Here is a 19,635-nt window from a genome sequence, read left to right as displayed (position 1 = left end):
GTCACACCCCGAATTTTGAAATAAGGATTCAAATCCGGAACATGACTAATAACAATACAAATAACGTTCTGAATTTTTCTCTCAGAAACAACCACTCCTTACACCTCTTAATATTACATAAACCAAATCCTCAAGTTACTTATTACAGCACACTCTCACCAAATCAAATTGTAAAACTAAAGTGAGTATAATTCTCCTCACAAAAACAAATGTTGTAAATCTAATACTAATACTCTAAACCGCACGATCACTGCCCTGATTATCCTGACCTGTGAGATTACCCGCTACACAATTTGAATAGTGTACCGGGAATTGCAACAACACAAAACCCGGTAAGCTTTTGACAGCTCGTGAGTAAACAAGAAAGAACTGTTGATTTATTATGTTACAATTATTATAACTCAGGTAAACAATCAACACACTCACAAGGTAACTCCAAAAATCACATAAACATAAAAGTAAGTATTTTTCGATACTCTCTTTTAAAACTCAACCAACAAATATTGCATCATTAATATGTGAAATAACATTAAAGCAATGCATGCTTGATTTTCTTTTTACCAACACCTTCACATATTCAAAATATATCATGGATAGATATTTGATCAATATAACATAAGTACACTTCTCTTTTTAGTGAATTTTCGGATTAACTGGTAACAAATCACAGATCCACGTGTTAGGGTCCATAATACCAAAACACGGGAAAACTAGGTTGACTGGTAATAAATCATAAATCCGCGTGCTAGGGTCCATAATACCAAAGCACGGGAATCCACATGCTATGGTCCATAATACCAAAGCATGGGTAAGCCGCAGCATACCAAGGACACCCTCCAAAGTATGTATACTCAAAGTACCACCCTTCCTAAGAGTATAATAGTGCACTATCTGAAGGGACTAGGGCCCACAACTTAATCGTCATCATAACATCAAAACACATTTACCAGTAATTCACTTAAGCACGGGGTTGTTGAAATCACCCGGCTTCATAATTGTACTTTTCAGACATAATCAATTTCACAACATACAATCTTTATAAATTTTAGATCGTGTAAATGTATATGTACACCCATATAAAGAGACATATTATTTCAAGACAAATCTTTACTTCTTAAAATAATTTCCACATATTCACAATTGGGCATATAAAATAGCTTTCACATCACATTATCAACATTTCATTATTCAACAATTAAATGGGAGATTAATAGCTTGAATAATATCCAAATCAATTCTCAATCATTTCATCATACCAATCACACGCCAATTAACATATATATTTCACGTAAATATATATATACGTAATCATCCGTTCGGGAATGACCACTAATACCAACTATAGTTCAAGCATAAAAACCGTGAAATTCATTTGTATAATAAAATCATTTTACTTACCTATGGACCGTAGTTGATCAAGTCCATATGATTTAAAACAAATATTTATTCCACAAATATTTTCACACAATTACGACAAAAATAAAGTAATTAAATTTATTCGGTTCGTAATATGAACCACGTGAGGTTTACTCACCTCTAATCCAGCTGCGTCTTCTAAAAAGTCAAATATAACGATATTCCAAACGCTAGTCAACTCAAACCGTCAAGTACCTAATCAAGTACGGTCTTTGCTTAGTAAACGAAACACGAAATAAACTTAAACGACGATCCAACGGTCAGATTCTAAAATAAAGACGATCCAATGGTCAGATTCTAAAATAAAGACGATCCAACGGTCGGATTCGAAAATAAAGGTGATCCAACGGTCGGATTCAAAAATAAAGATGATCCAACGGTCGGATCGAAATTATATGATGATCCAACGATCGGATCCTCACGGATCGCCCTTAGGATCATCCTCCAAAATTATCACGAAGATCCAACGGTCAGATCTTCCTGAATCGTCCTTATAAACATCTCCACAAAATTTCATGAAAATCCGACGGTCGGATTCTCACGAATCGCCTTCTGAATCACTATTCCACAATTATACGAAGATCCAACGGTCGGATCTTCGCCCGTAACCTCACAAAGTCACCGGGACAGTCATACGATCAACATATTAAAATTTGAAGTAAAACCGATGGTCTGATCTTCACAGATCGTAAACCGAAGATAAAACGTTAAAACGTAAATCCACTATTTATCAACTTTTTCTAAAATAACCTTGTAATATATCAAAACGCTCGTATGGATGCGTAGATCATCGTCCAGATAGTATAAACTCAAAATATGGTCCGACGCGCCGCCACAAGCGGTGGTCAGTGGGTGGTCAACACGGCGGTCAACGCGGCGGTCAACCACCTCCGATGCAAAAGTCGTCAACTACAAACTTCTTCAGAATAAAAGGGTGATCAACTTTCATACCTGGAGCTAAGCCTGGTTCGGCCTAGATCGTCCTAGATCAAGCTTTGAAGTTTGGATTAATCTGGTGCGTCTGATCAGATTCCAGATTGAATCAGGGACGTCAAAATCTTCAACTCGTGATCTTTCACTCCACACTCAAAATCGTCATGCAAGGAGGATATGAGGATGATCAGGGAGAGGAGGAGATCACGAAAATGGGAAGGATCGGCCCGTGAAACGCCGGCGTCGAGGTTTTCCAGCCGGGTCGGGTTTCGCACGGCTGAGGTGGCTTCGATCCAGCTCTGTGGGCTGCAGCGGGGCAAGACGACGTCACAGGGAGACTGGGCGGCGCTGGGCGACCTTGGGAAGGGCCGGGTCCCCGACGGAGGAGGCCGGACGTGAGAGATGGAGCCGGGTCGGGTCAGACGGGTCGGCCGCGTGGGAGAGGAGAGAGAACGGAGGTTTTCGGGGACTGTTTCGCAAAAAAAAAGAAAAGTTTCGTCCTTGAATGAAAATTCCGGATTTTTTTCGATATTTATAGGAAATTCCCAAATTTCAAATATTCATAACTTATTCATATGAACTCCGAATATTGCGTTCCACATATGCACGCGATCGTATCGACGAGCTCTACAACTTTCATGAAGGAAATTTTCCCAAATTCGGTACGTATAAAAAGTCACTTTTTGAGATTCCCCTAAATAACGTTCGATTTCGAAAATAAAATCGTTCGAACTACTTCCTCATCTTCTCCAAGCTTCGTACTCGCTCCTAATACCGCGAAATCAATTCTAAAAATCCACGGAATTTAATTTGGATTTTTCGGGGTATTACAGATATGCTTTAGTTGCCAAAAGCAATGCACAAAGGCATAGAGCAACTCCTTCACTACTACTTGTTAATCTCTGCTTAGTTCAGCAATCCATTAGCTTCGAGAGAGCTTCCCTCATATATCCTAGCCCTCGCCTTATGTGCCTGACATCAGGAAAAAAGAAGAAGAAGAAGAAGAGTATTTAGTTTCACAGTTCAATGGTATCCTAGCCCTCGCCTTATGTGCCTGACATCGACAACTTCTTGCTCATTGCTAAAAACATAACCAAATACATTTCGACAAGCAAAGAGGGTTGTGGTTACTATAGTTTTCTCTGTGATTGCAAGAAACATCGCAGCACATGTAGCTATACAAGCACATTCTCTGTGTTCTGTACTGAATAACCAAAATTTAGAAAGACAATACTTACCATACAGACAGAACTGAAGTTTCAAGAGCCGGATTTTGTAGAATTCCGGACAGCAAGATAAGCATCTCAAATGACCACCACTCCAGACAGATTCAACTTGACATCAATAACAAGTAACAGAGCACAGGAATGGGTCCAGCATTGATCCTTCAAACTTAATAGTAAGAAAATATGCAAGAGTGAGACAAAACAAAACAGAAGAAGCTTCATAGGCAACATGATTTCACAGTGCAGTAATCCAGATACAAACAAAGCCATGAACTAAGCCAATAATCTGGCCCAAAGCAACTATCACCCATTGAACTAAGCCAAACACTAGCACTACCTAAAACCCACAAACTTTACAGTAACTCATCCACGTCCTCACATTTTTCACCTAACCAAGCATAAATGTAAAAACAGCACTAGTAAAAGACAAATCTTTCACAGCTCAATTTACTAATCCAGCCACATTCCAAAACCCAGAAACTCAACATTTCCAAAAACCAATCTGACCAAATAGAAAACGAATTTTAACCCAAAACATTGAACAATGCGAATTCAAAACAAACCAAAGCAAACTCTTATTGGAATCAAAGCCCAAGAGTAAGCAGAATTCCGAAGCAGTAGAAATCAAACCCAAAGATCATTTAAGAAATCAAACGCAGACCCCAAAAACAAAATGCATACCAATACAGAACTCACACAGATCAACAAAAGCAAAAATGCGACTCCATCATTCAAACCCAGAACCAATAACGCACTCAGAAGTCAGAACCCCCATAACAGATTACAATATGCAATACCCAGACACAAAAACTCCACGGAATCGACGAAAACCCAAAGCAAGAGACTGATTCAATACCTTGAGAAATTGGGCGCGCATAAGAAAGCGAAGACCTTTGGAGAAAGGAAGCAAAACACAGAGAGAGGAGAGAGAGAGAATTGGGCTTTGGCTGCTGTGCTCTCGGTTTTTGGAAGGCTTTTAACGGTTTCAACGGGTTCAGCACGCATGGCTTCTCAGCTTCATCAATGCCATCCTCTTTTGCATTCACAAAACCCTTAACTTCCTTTCAACGATCCTCAACTTCCTTTCAAACAAAAACCCAATTGCTTTCCCGGAAAACCCACGAATCGGTTTGTGTTCAAAGATTGGATTTTGGTTAAAGAGCAGAAAACGAATGGTTTGGTTGTGAAGTCTGAGTGGTGAGAGGAGAGAAAGAACAAAAGTGACTTTGGGTATGAGTAAAGTGGGGGTTTGGAGAATTGGAGGGGAAAGGATATGGGATAATGTTGTGGTTGCTGATGCGCCAGTGAGGAGGCTGTAAAACGTGTTTTACCCTAACGGCGCCGTTAACTGTGAAATGACCTTCAGCCACACTTTGACACATTCAGTGGTTCTCCTTGCGCCACGTCGCCCTTCACGATGGCTGTAAGTTACAGCCTGCGTATTCTAGAACTCCCCTTCCGGATGTAGCTAAATCCAACTAAATATGACAGAATGAAGAGGTTTAGAGCGTTGATTACATCCGCTCGCATCAATGACCTATATCACACAAAACCAATAGTACTTACCACTAGCACCAAAAGAGTACTTAGGAAAAATAAGGTATATCCAAATAAATTCCACTTCCTAGTATTGATCTTTGCTTCATTATATGACAATGCTACGAGTGTAAAAAGCGCATACGGCTGATACACTAGAGTGAGGACCCTCGGCGGATGATATCTCTGCAGCAGAGGAAACAGGAATTAATCATATTGTTCGGATAATCCTGAACTAATCAAAAACGTAACATTACTGAAGTACTGGGAACAAAAATTCAATACTAGGATACAAAAGTTACCGGGAACAATGCAGCATAGTAATCTAAGATTGTAATCATACTGTTCCATGAAAAGAGGCACCCATTTCCCAGAAGCCAACAGACTACCATTGCAGCAAACCTCCCCTTTGATAATCATAACAAATGCATATCAGAAACTTCTTGATAAACAAATAGAGCTAGTGAGCTACTCTAAAAGCAACTTCATTCTAGTTCGAGGACCACAGAGAGTTCACAAACCTGAGTTTGATTAGTATTAAAACAAGACTCTGACATCAAATTCCAGTGTGTGCCTAACATAAACAAACTATCATAGTCAACCCCAGATTCATCAATGATTATGATTAAAGTAATATTGCTCTTCAAATCCATTCTTGCACGGCCACAAAAACGTTATGCACTGGTTCTGAGTTTTGACAGGCAGAATGAGTTTAAGTTTACCACTTTACCTAGAGAAGTTAATATTCTCCCAACCCAATTTATAAATCAGCGTATAAATTGCACTGTGGATTCCTCTGCACCTAAATTTTCAATCTTTTTGGTTCAGGAAGCAACAAAACTAATAAAATCTAAACCCCCATCAATGATTTGACTTTTCCTCTGCTCTGTGACATGTGCACAAACAAGAGACGGACACCACATGTGGATGCAACGTTATCAAACAGATAGACTATGAAAGATTGAAGCTCTACGAATGAAGGGTCGGACAGAAATTATTACAGTTAGAACAGGGTAGGATGGATTGGATATGTGTGGATTGAGAAGAGAGACTTTTGCCTTTTGGGGTTGAATCTTCCAAGCTTTTATGGGAATCTGAATCTGCTGGTATATCCTAAATTGCCCAATCGCAGACCACGCTTTCCATAAAAGAAAAAAAGAATATGAAAAGTCCAAGCTTTTTGCTTTGAAGCCGCCAGTTATGTATGTGAAACCAGTGGCAGTGTACGTAGGAGAATTCTAACTCTGCTCGATCTATTCAGGGCCGGTCCTGAGTTTCTTCATGCCCAGGGTGAAATTTTTTTTGGTGCCCAAGGTTAGTCTTGAGATTTTTTTGTTGACGATTATGAGATTAATTCAACTTCGAAAAATTACGAATTAATAACAAGTTTTTAAAGTAATCAACAAAATCACAAAAAACAAGCAACATAACTTCTAATATCCAAAACTTTAAAATTAAAAAACACTCAATATCTATTTTGATCTATACCTCAAGCTGAATCATGAAATATCAAAAAATAGGTCAGCTCACCGTAGAAGAACAGAATAATACAGAAGAGAAATATTATTGGGAGATGAAAAGCATATAGGAGAAATATTGGAAATCACAGGCGGTGCAAGTGAAGAATTGAGGGATTTAATGATCATTAATTGAAACCCCAAATTTAAAGAGAAATTTGTTTGATTTCTAGGTTTTAGAGAGAGAGTGAAAGACTACTATAATGATATTTACAGTTTTTTTTTTTTAGAAAAAATGATATTTACAGTTCACGATTACTTAAAAAAACGAAAAATAAGAAGAATAAAACATCCAACTAGTGTCGTCTAGAATTCTGAAATAAGAATTTTTTTTAATTGGCAATTTGATAATGGTACTTGATGAAATCATGCTAGAGCAACCAAGTGTTTTTGTCATGCTTGACATGTGTACTAAGAAAGCCATGTGATATTCTCATGGTAATGTACCCGTGTAATACTGCATGTAGTAGTGATGTACTAAGATGTGGTTGCAAGGCATTGTATCTAACAGCCTTTGACAGGTGTACATGAGACATTATCAATCACACGGGATGTAAAAAAAAATTCTACGTGTACCGTGGACGTATGCTAGTGAATTTCAAAATGTGTAGTGTCAACAACTTAGCCAAGCTTAGCCCATGCAGCCAATAGAGAGACATGCTAAGATTATAATAAATATGGCATTCTGTGATGTTGCTCTGTGCAACAGAGAGAGCAAACTAATTGTATACGAAGGACTTAGCTCAGTGGATGCCGGAGGATTCTTCTGGGTATGGATCCAGTGACTCGATGGCGAGTTCTTGGAAACAAAGCGCTGCTACGCAGAGCTGGTGCCCGGGTGTTGAGAGCAAATATATATGTAATTCTGGATGCCGGAGGATTCTTCTGCTTCTTTTTTTTTTTGCGCAACTGCTGCCACATGATGGTCAGACTTAATTGATGATGCCCGACTGGGTTAGTATAAACTCGGAAATGTTCATTGATGTTATGAAGTCTGGACATGCTGGTCTGTGTGTCGTGAAGGTGAATTATGCATGAATTGCACTGTGCCTTAAGTTTGGTCAACGAGATCAGATGGAACAGGAGCCGCCCGGGTCTCTTGACTAGACTGTTGGGTGTGGAGAAGATTTGAGGGTGAATATCACTGAGTGACGAAGAAGTTTTGGTTTTTTTTTTTAACACGCTCCATACTCCATAGCATATATTGCTGTTTATATATAATTATATCAATATATATATATATATATAACCTTAAATTCATAATTGTGCCCTACCTTCCCTTGGGCCCTGGGCTGTCGCCAAGGCCGGCCCTGGATCTATTCCTATGTTTTTGCAGTTTATTTCAAACTTGTTATGTAATTACATTCATGAATGTATTGCGCAGAGCCGTGAGGTCAGCTCTGGAAATCTCCTCCGCTCCTGCTCCTTCCGCCGGGGGCGACCTTCCGATGATGCCGGACGACGCGCAGAAGTGCGTGAACTCTCTCCAGACCTCGCTCCTCAGCCGAAACATCCGGATCCCACAGCCGAACGCCACGTGTGACGCCATACTCTGCTTCTTGGGATCAGGCTCCACCAGATCAGCTCCCTCAGCTGTCCGGCGGCGTTCAACGTCTCCGGGTTCCACAACGCCACCCCTACCGCCGCGGTCAAGAATCTCGAAAAGAACTGCCGCAACTCTTCCTACACTGGCTGCACCAAATGCCTCGGCGCCCTCCAGAAGGTCAGTTTCGTCTTTTCATAATTAATATAGTTACATACCTGGTGTACGTTAATTGTCACACTCACATAGACAAGGCATAAGATAGGGGTCGTCAACGGGCTCGGGCCGGGCCGGGCCGGGCCTTGCCATATTTTTAAATAATTGCGGGCCGGGTCGGGCCGGGCTTTATTAAAAATCAAAGGATCCAAGCCCGTCCATATAAAGCGGGCCTTGCGGGCTTTTTCGGGCAGGGCCGGGCTTGACCTTGCGGGCTTTTTTGGGCCGGGCCTTGCGGGCTTTATTTATAAATAAATATTTAAAGACACAAGTTTTTTTTTTTAATCAAGCTTTGGAAATTCAATGGATAATGATCAAATACAACCAAAGATAATAGATCTATATAACTATATTGTACCAAAAAAAATCTATATTTATATATAGATACTAATTTATTGATAAATAAATTTTTAAAGACACTAATTTTTTATAAACCTATATTTATATATCATACACTCCAAAGAGCAACCCCTATCAATTCAAAGAAAATGGAAAAACCGACCGTTGGAGGGGTTTATTACAATAAATTATGAGTATGGTAAAAAATTTAGCCAATTTCACCATATTTTAGAATCCGATCGGATTGGTCAACCGTAGTCACTTATATGTTTTATTGTTTGACCGATGGCGTGGCAACCGCGAAACGTGCTTATTTTTTCACATCACGTTTGTATATATTATTAATTTTAATTACAAACACATTGGTGTATACCAATTTTATTCCTTTAGTTGTATGACTTATACATTGCATTTAAATTGTTTAGGTTCATTCTAAAGCAACCATGAAGTAGAAAATGAATTCGGAGAAACCAACCGCTCGATGGAGAGATTGTAATGTTTTATGGTGATTGTAGAAAATCTAGTCAATTTCGTTATTGTTTCGAATTCGATCAACTAGGTCAAACGTAGTTACTCTTATAAACCTATATTTATATATCATACACTCCAAAGAGCAACCCCTATCAATTCAAAGAAAATGAAAAAACCGACCGTTGGATGAGTTTATTACAATAAATTATGAGTGTGGTAAAAAATTTAGCCAATTTCACCATATTTTCGAATCCGATCGGATTGGTCAACCGTAGTCACTTATATGTTTTATTGGTTGACCGATGGCGTGGCAACCGCGAAACGTGCTTATTTTTTCACATCACGTTTGTATATATTTCATCGATGGATGTGCGTGGACATAAGATAAAAAAAATTAATTTTAATTATAAACACATTGGTGTATACCAATTTTATTCCTTTAGTTGTATACTTATACATTGCATTTAAATTGTTTAGGTTCATTCTAAAGCAACCATGAAGTAGAAAATGAATTCGGAGAAACCAACCGCTCGATGGAGAGATTGTAATGTTTTATGGTGATTGTAGAAAATCTAGCCAATTTCGTTATTGTTTCGAATTCGATCAACTAGGTCAAACTTAGTTACTCTTATAAACCTATATTTATATATCATACACTCCAAAGAGCAACCCCTATCAATTCAAAGAAAATGGAAAAACCGACCGTTGGATGAGTTTATTACAATAAATTATGCGTGTGGTTAAAAATTTAGTCAATTTCACCATAGTTTTGAACCCGATCTAATTGGTCAACCGATTACCGATATGTAGAATATATATATATATATGCACATATTCTATATAGAATAATAGAAGTATAAGAACTTCCACACACACACACACATATATATATATATATATATATATATATATATATATATTATTATATTATATATATAAACACACACATATATAAATATATATACATATATATAAACACACACACACACATATATATATCTCTATATATATATTATATATATAAACAAACACAAACACATATATATATATATATCTCTATATATATATCCTCTATATAAACACACACACACACACACACATATATATATATATATATCTCTATATATATATATTATATATATAAACACACACACACATATAAATATATATATATATATATATACATATATATAAACACACACACACACACATATATATATCTCTATATATATATTATATATATAAACACACACACATATATAAATATATATACATATATATAAACACACACACATATATAAATATATATACATATATATAAACACACACACACACACACACACACACATATATATATATATATAAACACACACAAATATATATATCTATGTGTGTGTGTGTATATATATTTATAAACACACACACACATAACTACAAATATATATATATATATATATAATATTTTACAGGCATTTACGGGCCTGGCCTAGCGGGCTTTTACGGGCCGGGCCTAGCGGGCCTTTGGCGGGCCGGGCCGGGTTTTTGCGGGCTTTAGGCGGGCCGGCCCTCAGCCCACCAAGGCGGGCTTTTGCGGGTTTTTTGACCGGCCGGGCCGGGCTAAAAGCCCTCCGGGCCGGCGGGCCTCCATCGGCCCACTTGATCCGCGGGCTTTTTGATGAGGCCTAGCATAAGAATGGGATTGAAAGCGATTGTGGAGGGGGGGGAGACTGGAAAACGACCGCACACATTTCCATGTTCTATCTAGACCTGTAAATGGATCGGATCGACTTAAATCTAAATCCGTTTATTTAAAAAAAAAATTCGATCCAAACCCGCTCCATTAACCCTGCGGATCATTGATAGCTTGATCCAAATCCTTATCAGCCGGATTAACGGATACCCGATCCGCTAATCCGACCCGTTTATAATTTCAAATATTTTAAAATTTTAAATAGTAATATTAAATTTATATCATTATACCTCATAAGATATTAATAAAATATTAAAATAACAAGAAAACTATCACCAAAAGTAGAATTACGTTATCAAAATTCTTAATGCTACCCGTTCCTTAAATTTTTGCAAAAAATTTGTATTAAAAATTCTTCATAATTTATATTTTATATTTAAAAATATATATATTAATAAAAAATAATATTTTATTATTACAAAAACGGGCCGGATCATTAACGGATCGGATAGACCTAAATCCGTATTTGATCCGTTAAATAAACAGGTTAACGGATTCAGATTATTAACGGATCAACGGATCAAAATTTTAGATCCAAACCCGTTTAATAGCCACGGATCTGGAGCGGGTCCGGATCAAAATCCGGTCTATTTACAGGTCTAGTCACTTCTATCTTGTTTCTAAGTCCGGAAAAGAAATATCGTTAATTTGTTTGACGAGAATGCCCTTTGTTGCGGTTGGTATTTACAGCTGAAGGGCGGGACGAGCAAGAACGGAACAACGAGGGACAAGTGCACGAGCGAGAGGGTGGGCAAGATGTTCGACCGGGACTGCCAGCTCATGGGGCTGACGTGGCTGCTGGCAAAGAACAAGACGGCCCACATTCCGACCGTCTCCGCCGTGTTGCGCGCCATAATGTACAGCGCTCACCCGCCGCACGAGAACACGTGCAGCCCGGACCAGGAGAACATGCCGCTGGCCGTTGATTCCTTGCAGTTTGACAAGTCGTCATCGCCGGCGTCGGTGTCTTTGTTTCCGGTTGTGCCCCTAATCACGGTTTTGGTTTCTCTGTTTGTTTAGGGGAATCAGAGGCAGAGCCTCCTCTGGGTTCTCAACATTTTTTGGGTAGTCCCTGTCGGGTGTTTCACGTGATGCTAGTAGACAAAGCGGGCGATTGGGTTGTTTTTGTCATTTTGCACTGCCCCACTGTAAATTTTCAGCTCGTTCCAGTTTCGGACATTGTTTAGTAATTAGTACTACAACAGGGAAGAGATCTTTTTATTTTTTACTCGTTGCATTTCTTAAACATTGCGTTTTGGCCAAAACCCAGAAGGTTATTTACTCCATTGAGGGTGGTGAAGATTTTGTGGAGGTGCATTTATGATAAATCATTAGGAATTGAGAACCCAATGGCCATTAATAACAAATTTTTGAGGTTGATGGATACCTGATTCCCCGGAGGAAGAAAACTGGGTATGTTGGTCGCGTAGAAAATGCAAATTCTTGGACCAAGAAGATGCTCAAAATTTGGATAATAATTAATAGCCAAAGAGCTTGTAAAGAGCTTTTTTTTTATTTTTTTTTATGAGGTTTAAGAGGAATTAATTAATGTAATTTTTGGTTTGAGTAGTTTCACATGTTGTAGGGAGTAGAGAGTGAATTGCGGATGGATGTTTGTCACAAGTTAAACGCTCTAGGACAAATCGACTATGGGTAATGCGTCCAAGAAGTTCATGAGTTGTTTAACGCAATGCACTTCAAATTTGGAATCTCTTTTCAATTTGTACAAGTATAGTGATCCATGAATAGCTTAATCAAATCCAATTAGGCTATTTTAATTGTCAGCTTGCAGGTAATTATTTAAAATGGATCAAGTAAGTCTCGTCTCGTATATAATAGGCCTGGGCGTCCGAACCCGAAAGACCGAGGACCCGACCCGAACCGAGGGAAAAAGCCCGATTCGGTTCGGTTTTAATGTAGGAATTTTCGGTTCGATCTAAAGCCCGACTCGATTTCATATAATCAGTTCGGTCTCGGGCTTCACATTTTCAGGGCCCGAAAGCCCGAACCGACCCGAATACTGTAGCAATTGTCACATGTCAGTCCTTGATTGGGTGATATAATAATATGTTAAATAAAAAAAAATATTAACAACCCTAAAACGCTAAAACAGGTCGAGTAACCCAACCTTACTCACCTCAGCCTCCCTCTCTCAGTCTCTCTCTCAGATCGAGTCAATACTCAATAGTCGATACCATCTCAGATTCTCCCTCTCAGAACAATCAAGGACGTCCTTTCCGTGCTGCCACGTCAGATATCGTGGTCGGTGCTCAACAATTTCCACAGTGCCGTGGATTTGTTGTCATCGTTTATCGGGTCGGTGACCCCTTACAACAACTAGGTTCAATGGGAAGGAGCTTGCTTTTCCGGCAACGAAGCCCGGCTCGAGTTCACCTAAAGCAATAAATAAATCTGATTTGGGTGGTGGCGTTCTCTATCTCAAGGTTCGAAATTTTTAACCTTTTGGTCTGTAAAATCAGAAATTTTTAACCTTTTGGACAATCAGACAATGTATTTGTGAGTTTGTGTTGTAAGCTATGAAGTATAAACTTGTAGTAATGCATGATTATTGTTATGTTAATGAGATAATTGGATATTTGGAAATGCATTCTAGATTTCTAGTCTTCCAGGTACTAGAAGTGCAGAACTGCAGTTTGGAAAACAGGGAAAACATGCAAAGTTTGTTGAACTGAAAATTGGGCCCGAAAAGCCCGAAAGACCGAACCGGCCCGAATGGGTTCGGTTTCTATCGGTTTTGATTTCGAAAAAAGCCCGAACCGAAAATTTCAGTCTCGGTCTCTGTCTTACTGATTTTCGGGCCCTGCCCGACCCGAGCCCAGCCCTAGTATATAAGCAGGTTCTCTTGTTCTTAAAATCAAAAATATATGTCGAACACGAGAGAGAGAGAGAGAGTATATAGTGTACTGACATATACTTGCACCAATTGAAATAGACGGTTAAATAAAATCAAGTAAATTTTGTTGTTATAAAATACAAAATTTCTTATAAATGATTCAGATTTGCTGGAATTTTTGATTCATTTGCACTGCCGGTGCATAGAAGAATTTTACATCAAATACGTTAATTTCATTTTATTATTTTATTCAAGATGTCTCCAATTCCTATTAACAATATATCCCCATTTCATCCTCATTTCATGTAAGTAAATATGTGATTGAATTTGAAATATTCTAGATTACCTCAAATCAATTAAAATTGAGTACTGTTTAGTCTAAAGGGCGTCAGTCATGTATCTGCATTGTTTCTGGGCTCAGCCTTGTATATCATGAATTTCCAGTGATTGGTCTAGCTCATTTGTCTTTTAAAATGTCTAGCCCACTTATTAGCCCACATGGGTTGAGCTTTCCCTCTCTACTTCCAAAAATTTGTGTGAAACTCATCATGCTTTTCCTAAAATGTAGGGAGGTTACAGAAATAGATACATACAATACAGAAAGCAAATATTAGACCTGCGCATCCTAAAATGGTCTTGTTGAAAAAGACCCAAGCTCCGGTAATTCTCTTTTTGCATTTCATTAATGAATCACCCAGTCTAACAAATTAGAATTCCAATATATTTTCTGGCAAACTTGGAGCAGTAAAATATGAACAACCGTTGAAATCTGATGTAAGAAATGATCACCAGCCCTTGCCTATAAGCCACAACCAGTCGAGTGTTACACCTGCAAATATACCTAATACTAAGAACACTACCAGTAGATTTCCCAAAGCATTTTGTTCCGGTCCCTGCAAAACCAAATTGTATTAAGTTTCCGCTACCATCTTGACAAAGCAGGTTATATTCAAGTTCAAGTATTATCATGTGTCAAGAGCACAAACCTTGTAGCCTTTAGGTGCTGTAGTGAGCACACAAACAGTTAAGTAACCATTGGTTAAACCCAAGAAGGATGTAAGCATGATCATCCAGCCTTGGTCTCCATACTTGGCAGTGAAATAGAACGCAGGAACGAGTAAGAAACGAGCAACAATTACAACCATCAGCCATTTACGTGATTCTAACTTGAGGCAATCTAAGCATGGAACGTATCTCCCTATGAGATCCCACACATTGTACATTGCAATCAAAACCAGTGCATACCTGATAAGTCAATAGATGTTAGACAGTTTTAACAACCAAGGTGCAAAAGTTATTGGGTATGTTTGAGGAATGAGGACATACCATGTACCCAAACTGTGAGATCCCGTATCTTCTGATAGGAATCCGGGGAAAATTGACAAGGTCAGCACATAGATTAGAAACATATCAATTGCGTAATCAACGTTTTGAGCTAACAATTGTTTGTTCCCCAGCCGCTGCATCTTAGTCGGATCCTCTGCATCCTGCATAAAATTGTAGTGTTTCACTATCGTGAATACTACTTGGAAAATTTGTTTCTAGCATACTAATTAATAAAAACATACTCCTTCCGGTAATGTCTGGATGCCACCAGCAGCAAGGTCAGCCGAAACAGTTTTAGATCCTTCTGATGCTGCCTTGGAGCGGTAGAACTTCACAATTGGTAGCTTCGGAAAGACAACAGCGTACAGAAAAACACATAGCAGCTCAAAGAACGTAGAGATGGAAAAGAACATAACTGCAGTGGAAAGAACATAACCAGTATTTAGTAACCAAGCTGAAAAGAAGTCTATTGTGCTTTATGCTAGTTAAAAATACAATAATTAATGTTGAAAAGAATTGACATCAATCCAATTCAAGCATTAACTTATTCCACATGGCAAGCAAGGCCATGTACATATATGAAATCCATTGAAACAAAAAGTATTTAACCTTGCATTAACTGTCCCAATAGAAAACACTAATACGTGCACAACAAATATGGAAGTTAAGGGATTAAGAACCTACTGGCTCCCTTGCGCAGACCATTCTGGGAATTCTCAAATATTGCCTTTGTAAGTAGCCTCAGTCCAGAGGTTAGGGCCCCTGATGCAGCCAAGCCACAAAGGAAAGACTGAACAGTTCAAAACAAGAAAAAATCACACATTTACAACCGGGTACAAAGACTTTTGAAAACGTGAAGCAAAACAGAAACTGAACAGAGAAAAATGCAACTGTGCCACAAACGGTACTGACTTGGATGAATTCTGGTTTCATGAACGACAGGTCTCCAATCATTCCTCCTTGCACGTGAGCATCTGCAACTCCAAAAGCACCACTAATGGCACAGATTCCGATGTAAGTTCCAATACCTCCTTTTCCGGATGTAGCTAAATCCAACTAAATATGACAGAATGAAGAGGTTTAGAGGGTTGATTACATCCACTCGCATCAATGATCTATATCACCCAAAACCAATAGTACTTACCACTAGCACCAAAAGAGTACTTAGGAAAAATAAGGTATATCCAAATAAATTCCGCTTCCTAGTATTGATCTTTGCTTCATTATATGACAATGCTATGAGTGTAAAAAGCGCAAACGGCTGATACACAAGAGTGAGGACCCTCGCCGGATGATATCTCTGTAGCAGAGGAAACAGGACTTAATCATATTGTTCGGATAATCCTGAACTAATCAAAGACATAACATTACAGAAGTACTGGGAACAAAAATTCAATAATAGGATACAAAAGTTACCGGGAACAAGGCAACATAGTAATCTTCGATTGTAAGCATACTGTTCCATGAAAAGAGGCACCCATTTCCCAGAAGCCAACAGACTACCATTGCAGCAAACCTCCCCTTTGATAATCATAACAAATGCATATCAGAAACTTCTTGATAAACAAATAGAGCTAGTGAGCTACCCTAAAAGCAACTTCATTCTAGTTCGAGGACCGCAGAGAGTTCACAAACCTGAATCTGTGGCTGTCCATTATCATCAAGGTCAGCCATGAACTCTTGCTTCCGATTTCAACCAGCTCCCTACAAGTTTAAGCAAGTTAAGCACAATCACGTATACAAGAGGAGACCTGTTGAAATCATTTATCAACAACTAGTTTAAATTAAATAGAATCTCTTCAAAGATACCATATGTGATTATTTGGCTTTAAAGTCTCTGCTGAGATTGATTAGTATTAAAACAAGACTCTGACATCAAATTCCAGTGTGAGCCTAACATAAACAAACTATCATAGTCAACCCCAGATTCATCAATGATTATGATTAAAGTAATATTGCTCTTCAAATCCAATCTTGCAAGGCCACGAAAACGTTATGCAGTGGTTTTGACAGGCAGAATGAGTTTAGGTTTACCACTTTACCTAGAGAAGTTAATATTCTCCCAACCCAATTTATAAATCAGCGTATAAATTGCATTGTGGATTCCTCTGCACCTAAATTTTCAATCTTTTTGGTTCAGGAAGCAACAAAAATAATAAAATCAAAAACCCCATCAATGATTTGACTTTCCCTCACCTCTGTGACATGTGCACAAACAAGAGACGGACACCACATGTGGATACAACGTTATCAAACAGATAGACTATGAAAGATTGAAGCTCTACGAATGAAGGGCCGGACAGAAATTACTTACAGTTAGAACAGGGTAGGATGGATTGGATATGTGTGGATTGAGAAGAGAGACTTTTGCCTTTTGGGGTTGAATCTTCCAAGCTTTTATGGGAATCTGAATCTGCTGGTATATCCTAAATGGCCCAGTCGCAAACCACGCTTTCCATAAAAGAAAAAAAGAAAATGAAAAGTCCAAGCTTTTTGCTTTGAAGCCGCCAGTTATGTATGTAAAACCAGTGGCAGTGTAGGAGAATTCTAACTCTGCTTGATCTATTCCTTTGTTTTTGCAGTTTATTTCAAACTTGTTATGTAATTACATTCATGAATGTATTGCGCAGAGCCGTGAGGATTGAGGAATGGGACTCCAAATCGGGAACTATTTTCTTTCCCGGGAAAATCTCGATGAAGGAGAAAAGATAGGGAATTGATTATTGTTTGATGCGGTTTGAATTTTATACGACGTTAATCGATGACCAACCAGTTGGCTTGCCATAGAAGAAGACAAGGAGGAAAGAGGACCATTCGGCGTTCACATTTTAGAGGCGTTGACTCTGCCGTCACGGCGCGTATTGCTCACTCATCAGTTTCACATTAGGACACGAATCCATCATGTACTGTTCACATGCTCAAATTCCGGTCCGTTACCTTGATGAGGTGAGTTTTCTCTAACGGTGCGTTTGGATGAGAAAATTACGAAATTTATAAATGATGGAATGTTTAACTTCATCAATCTAAAATTCCATTAATTGCAATTTCTGTTGTTTGGTTGTATCCATTTAGGATTTGAAATGTGTAATAAATTAAGAAAGTTTAAAATAAATAAAAAAATAAAAATAAAAATGCCTTGTTTTAGAAATGAAAATTGAATACTACAAAGGAATTCGTAAATGACACCTCCTTTGGCAGATATTGAAGTGGAAAATTTAAATGATGAATTCTTTCGTTTTTTTTCACAGAGAAATTTAAAAGGGGAAATTACTGGTTACTCCCTGTACTTTTAGGGTGTCGACAGTTCAGTCCCTACTATCCTAATTTCGACAAGTTACTCCTCAGACTTTCAAATCTCACACAATTTGGTCCAAAATGACTATTTTGCCCCTCCCTTCCACTTTTTGTTTTTTATTTTTCTCTCCTTTCCCCTCCTTTCTTCTAAAATTCATAATTAATTCATACGAACTCCGATATTTACGTTCCATATATGTACGAGATCGTATCAATGAGCTCCACAACTTTTATGAAGAAAGTTTTTCCAAATTTTGTTTGTATAAAAAGTCAATTTTCACGACCGCTCCAAATAACATTCGTTTCGAAAATCCACTTTCTTCTAAAATTCATAATTAATTCATACAAACTCTAATTTTTGCGTTCCATATATGCACAAGATTGTATCAACGAGCTCTACAACTTTCATGAAGAAATTTGTTCCAAATTTTGTATGTATAAAAAGTCATTTTCACTACCACCCCTAAATAACGTTCGTTTCGAAAATCTCCTTTCTTCTAAAATTCATAATTAATTCATACGAACTCCGATATTTGTGTTCCATATATGTACGAGATCGTATCGATAATCTCTACAATTTTTATGAAGAAAGTTTTTCCAAATTTTGTATGTATAAAAAGTCACTTTTCACGACCCCCCCTAAATAACGTTCGTTTCGAAAATAAAATCGATACGGAACCGAATTTCTCTTACAACTACTTATGAAATAGTCTCAATATTAATAATTCAAATATTTGATATTTCTTGGGTTGTGTGTGTGTGTTATTTTGTGGTTGGGGGGGGGGGGAGGGGGTCGTGAAAATTGACTGTTTATACATACAAAATTTGGAAAAACTTCCTTCATAAAAGTTGTAGAGCTCATCGATACGATCTCGTACACATATGGAACGTAAAAATAGGAGTTTGTATGAATTAATTATGAATTTTAGAAGAAAGGAGGGGAGAGGAGAGAAAAATAAAAAATAAAAAGAAGAAGTCAGGGGCAAAATAGTCATTTTCGACCAAATTGTGTGAGATTTGAAAGTCTGAGGAGTAACCTTTCGAAATTAGGATAGCAGGGACTGAACTGTCGACGCCCTAAAAGTACAGGGAGTGACCAGTAATTTCCCCAATTTAAAATTTCCAATATGATAATACCAAACGAGGGAATTAGCTTGTAGGAATTATGAAATCCACACTTTTAATTAAATTCCATCATTTTTTCCCTCATCCAA

At 38.1% G+C, this 19,635-nt stretch overlaps 3 protein-coding genes across 7 annotated transcripts; 1 reads left to right on the top strand and 2 right to left on the bottom strand.

Moving 5' to 3' along the window:
* Positions 1-3,057: 3,057 nt before the first annotated feature.
* On the bottom strand, positions 3,058-6,760 carry LOC112184865 (equilibrative nucleotide transporter 3-like). Of its 3 annotated transcripts, none has more exons than XR_005806616.1 (5): positions 5,414-5,527; positions 5,142-5,297; positions 4,432-5,053; positions 3,588-3,741; positions 3,058-3,321 (listed from the first exon to the last, which is right to left on the bottom strand). XR_005806616.1 is itself a non-coding variant. In XM_040514786.1 (4 exons), the coding sequence occupies exons 1-4, from the start codon at positions 6,612-6,614 to the stop codon at positions 4,988-4,990; spliced, it is 342 nt and encodes a 113-aa protein (XP_040370720.1). In that variant the 5' UTR covers positions 6,615-6,760; the 3' UTR covers positions 4,549-4,987. The 3 variants fall into 3 exon arrangements, 1 of the variants encoding a protein (XP_040370720.1); XR_005806617.1 differs by having other exon boundaries at positions 5,455-5,469; XM_040514786.1 differs by lacking the exons at positions 3,058-3,321; positions 3,588-3,741 and adding an exon at positions 6,600-6,760 and having other exon boundaries at positions 4,549-5,053; positions 5,414-5,518.
* On the top strand, positions 6,129-12,304 carry LOC112184863. The gene is made up of 3 exons (XM_040514785.1): positions 6,129-6,334; positions 8,013-8,342; positions 12,089-12,304. The coding sequence occupies exons 1-3, from the start codon at positions 6,312-6,314 to the stop codon at positions 12,132-12,134; spliced, it is 399 nt and encodes a 132-aa protein (XP_040370719.1). The 5' UTR covers positions 6,129-6,311; the 3' UTR covers positions 12,135-12,304.
* A 2,152-nt stretch (positions 12,305-14,456) lies between these two features.
* LOC112184859 (equilibrative nucleotide transporter 3) lies at positions 14,457-17,819 on the bottom strand. Of its 3 annotated transcripts, none has more exons than XM_024323086.2 (10): positions 17,442-17,819; positions 16,763-16,831; positions 16,544-16,648; positions 16,272-16,427; positions 16,040-16,183; positions 15,812-15,917; positions 15,370-15,542; positions 15,128-15,288; positions 14,788-15,046; positions 14,457-14,694 (listed from the first exon to the last, which is right to left on the bottom strand). In XM_024323086.2, the coding sequence occupies exons 2-10, from the start codon at positions 16,799-16,801 to the stop codon at positions 14,587-14,589; spliced, it is 1,251 nt and encodes a 416-aa protein (XP_024178854.1). In that variant the 5' UTR covers positions 16,802-16,831; positions 17,442-17,819; the 3' UTR covers positions 14,457-14,586. The 3 variants fall into 3 exon arrangements, with proteins under 3 accessions (XP_024178854.1, XP_024178855.1, XP_040370718.1); XM_024323087.2 differs by lacking the exon at positions 17,442-17,819 and adding an exon at positions 17,324-17,411; XM_040514784.1 differs by lacking the exon at positions 17,442-17,819 and adding an exon at positions 16,937-17,212.
* Between the last annotated feature and the right edge of the window lie 1,816 nt (positions 17,820-19,635).

Source organism: Rosa chinensis, chromosome 2, assembly GCF_002994745.2.
Source record: "Rosa chinensis cultivar Old Blush chromosome 2, RchiOBHm-V2, whole genome shotgun sequence".
In the NCBI taxonomy this organism is placed as follows: domain Eukaryota; kingdom Viridiplantae; phylum Streptophyta; class Magnoliopsida; order Rosales; family Rosaceae; genus Rosa; species Rosa chinensis.
Note: the sequence above shows the minus strand (reverse complement) of the source record. Positions and strands in the feature narration are given on the sequence as shown.